Source organism: Camellia sinensis, chromosome 3 (assembly GCF_055761805.1).
Source record: "Camellia sinensis isolate YWXY chromosome 3, ASM5576180v1, whole genome shotgun sequence".
NCBI lineage: Eukaryota > Viridiplantae > Streptophyta > Magnoliopsida > Ericales > Theaceae > Camellia > Camellia sinensis.
In genome coordinates, this window is record NC_138963.1 from 46,165,832 (window position 1) to 46,169,858 (window position 4,027).

The 4,027-nt window shown below is 45.2% G+C and overlaps 1 protein-coding gene across 1 annotated transcript; it reads left to right on the forward strand.

Annotated features, from left to right (window-relative positions):
- The first annotated feature begins 204 nt into the window (after positions 1–204).
- Positions 205–789, forward strand: LOC145821474 (uncharacterized). The gene has a single exon (XM_082917996.1). It carries the CDS (start codon positions 205–207, stop codon positions 787–789), a length of 585 nt encoding a protein of 194 aa, XP_082774122.1.
- The last annotated feature ends 3,238 nt before the right edge of the window (positions 790–4,027 follow it).

Genomic DNA, 4,027 nt, shown 5'->3' on the forward strand with positions numbered 1-4,027 from the left:
CACACCAGTGGGTCACGTCGAAGAAAGACTAAGAGGCAGAAGACGGTTAGCCAACAGACTGAATACCCTCACCTTCATACTTGGTTGGTCAGCAACAAGCAGAACGAGCAACATCGAGATCATCTGGACCGTACCATTCACCAGAGAGAGCATCAAGTGCTGGATAGGCTCGTCTCCTCATAATTCTCCCCAGAAATTGAGGCCATGAGACCTCCAAAGAAATTCACCCCACCAAAGTTCACTTCGTACGATAGGAAGTCGGACCCACTGACGCATATTAGCCATTACAGACAGATGATGTCTCTATGGAGCCGAGATGAGGCACTGATGTACAAAGTCTTCCAATCCAACTTGGGAGAAATTGGACTTCGATGGTTCGATCAACTCCCCACTGGATCAATTCATGGCTGGAAGCAGCTCTCCGAAGAGTTCCTAGCCAGGTTCGTCTCCAACACTAAGATCCTGAAAGAGCCGGATACACTGTTCGGTCTCCGAAAGGAGCAGGAAGAAACGCTGCGCAGTTATGCTAGGAGGTACTATGAAGAGTACAATGACCTGGAGGAAAACGTGTGCAGTGAAAAGATGGTCGTTATGTCTTTCAAACATGGTTTGCGCCCGGAAAGTAAGTCGAGACAATCACTTACCAAGTGCCCGGTCACAGCATTGAAAGATTTGCGTGCCAGGATTGAGCAGTACGCTCGCCTCGAAGATGATCAGATCCCCATCAAGGTAGCATCAGCAGAAAAAACAGCTCGGCACAAGAAGAGAACAGATCGAGGAGAACACTGAGGGCTCACGGTGAATGAGGTGGATAAGTCCAAATCTTACAAAGCCATTGTGACTGTATTCAAAGAACCGATCTATCGAATCCTGGAAAAGATCAAGAGAGAGCCCTTCTTTTTTTGGCCGCCGAAAATGTTGGGAGATCCGGCTCGGCGCAATCAGAAGCTCAGATGTACCTACCATCACGGCAGGGGGGCATATGACTCAGAATTGCAGGGCACTGAAGCAACACTTGGAGGACCTAGTAGCAGCTGGACACCTCTGGGATTACATTGATCAGGATAAGGAAGTGATCGAATCGAGGAACCCACCACGAGAACCGAATATTGAGTACCTACCTTGGTTGATAATAAATGTGATCCATGGAACAGTGACTCAGGAACCTGAGGAGACACTAAAAGAAGAGATTGCTAAGGCTATGCAAATTTAGCAGGTCATGTCAGTAGAGCCTGCATCGAAAAAGGTACGCACGGTACCCAAATCCCCCTTGTGCACTGTTTCATTTACTAGAAAGGATTTAGAAGGCATACAACACCCACATACTGATGCACTGATTATAACTGTGGGAATTGGGAAACGGTTTGACGTAAAACGAGTCCTGGTAGATCAAGGCAGTGCAGCAGACATATTGTATTATGACTTGTTCAGAAAGCTTGGTCTCTCCGAGCAGCACCTCACCCCAGCAACAGCTCCGTTAGTTGGCTTCAATTCACAGCCAGAATGGCCGCTTAGCAGAATAGTGTTGCCAATTGTGGAAGGAACAAAGATAGAGTTTCTAGTTATTAATACATCATCCCCTTACAACGCCATACCTGGCCGTCCATGGATTCATCAAATTGAGGTGGTCCCTTCAACATACCACCAGCTCATCCATTTCTCCACGGAACACGAAGTAGAGCAGATCTTAGGGGATCAAGTTGCGTCCAAACATTGTTTCATGGCGGCACTAAAGCCAAAGCAACTCTGTAACCAGGTATAGACAGTAGAAGTGGCCAAACAACCAGTCTTGGAAGATGTAGGGGGAGCCCCAGAGGAAAAGATAGTAGAGGATTTGGAGAAAGTCCTGCTAAAAGAGGATGATCCAGAAAAGTACTTCCTTATCAGTACCTCGCTAGGCACTGATGAGAAACTTCAACTGCTGGAACTGCTGAGGGAAAATATAGAGGTATTCACATGGTCAGCATATGATACTCCAGGATTGAACCCAGAATTTTCTTTCCATAAGCTCAACATCAACCCTTCCGCTCGGCCCGTTGTACAGAAAAGTCAGAGATCCTCAGTTGAGCACACTGAAGCAGTAATTGCTGAAGTCAAAAAACTCCTGGCATCAGGAGCGATCAGAAAAGTTCAATACCCACAATGGCTGTCCAACACAGTTGTAGTCAAAAATAAGAACGAAAAATGGAGAGATTGCGTTGCCTTCACTTGCTTAAACAAAGCCTACCCAAAAGATAGCTTTCCGCTACTTCGCATTGATCTACTGGTAGACTCAACAGCCGGGCACGAGCGCATGAGCTTTCTGGACGCTTATAACGGCTATCACAAGATACCACTATTCAGTTCGGATCAAGAAAAGACAGCATTTATCACTCCAAGGAGAACTTACTGCTACAAAGTAATGCCGTTCGGCCTCAAGAACGCCGGGGCAACCTACCAGCGAATGATCACTCGAACGTTCAAGGGCCAACTTGGGAAAACCATGGAAGCTTATATAGATGATATCGTAGTAAAAAACAAGCTCGCTACAAACCACCTTGCAGACTTGGGAGAAGTTTTTGGTATCCTGAAAAACCATCAGCTTCGCCTCAATGCCTCGAAATGCACTTTCGGGGTAGGAACATGGAAGTTCTTGGGAGACATGGTCACTCATAGAGGAATCGAGGCGAATCCGGATCAAATCAAAGCAATACAAGATCTTGAAGTACCAACAAAGGCTAAAGAGCTACAGAAACTGACCGGAATGGCGGCCACCCTGAATCGGTTCATCAGCAAATCTTCAAATCGGATAAAGCCCTTCTTCCAGCTATTGAGGAAAAGGGCAGCGTTTGAATGGAGTTCTGAGTGTACTGAAGCACTGCAAAGTCTCAAAAGATACCTCAGCACACCACCTCTCCTGTCCACTTCAGAACTAGGAGATGAGCTGTACCTATATCAAGTAGTCTCAGATCACGCCGTAAGCGCAATATTAATTCGAGAAGTTAACAAGGAACAGAGGCCAGTATACTGTGTTAGCAAGACTTTGCTATATGCCGAGACATGGTATCTACCCTTGGAAAAGTTAGCTTACGTCCTGCTTATCTGTCACGACCCGAACCCGCCCCTATGGGTTAAGGCCATAACCGGCCAGTAATCACGAGATTACCTACGGCCTCAAACCAAATAAGATAAGACTCATCAGAGTAAAAGGGGCCAAACGGAAGCAAATTTAAAACGTTGTCCTTAAAACTTTGTCCATAGAGCTGTGCTTATATGCACACCATAACATTCCATATGTACATATGTTAGTAACTCACAACAGAAAGTGTAATGACATAAGATTCTATACAGACAGGATCATCCAAACTAAGTCAACCCATGAAAACTATATACAGACATATTCAAAACTTCGCCAACCTGACAAAATGTAAATACATAACAAAAGGGTGAAGACGAGTCTCGTGCGTGAGACACAAGGGCTGACTCTTCAAAACCTTGGTTGTTCCACACAAACTTCACTGAGGCTGGGTTTGGACCTCTCTTGGCTCACCTACAAACACATGATTGAGTGTGAGTGATAGCCTAGTGAATAATATCAAACAAAGAAGTCATACAAACGATATGTAGAACAACATACTCCAAACGGCCTTGGGCCCAATTCATGCTTCTATTTAACATATATATATACACAATTTAAGTCAAGTGACCGTGGTTCGTATCAGGCTGGCCTTCGGCCCATTTATACTTTCATTTATGTCAGAACGGCCTCTGGCCCATTCATTCGTGTCAAAACGACCTTCGGTCCTTTCGTTTATGTCAAAACGACCTTCGGTCCATTCATTTATCTCAAAACAACCTTCGGCCCATTCATTTATCTCAAAATGACCTTCGGTCCGTTCGTTCATGTCAAAACGACCTTCGGTCCATTCGTTTAAGTCAAGACAACCTTTGGTCCATTCATTTATCTCAAAACGACCTTCGGTCCATTCATTTATCTCAAAACGACCTTCGGTCCGTTCGTTTGTGTCAAAACGACCTTCGGTCCATT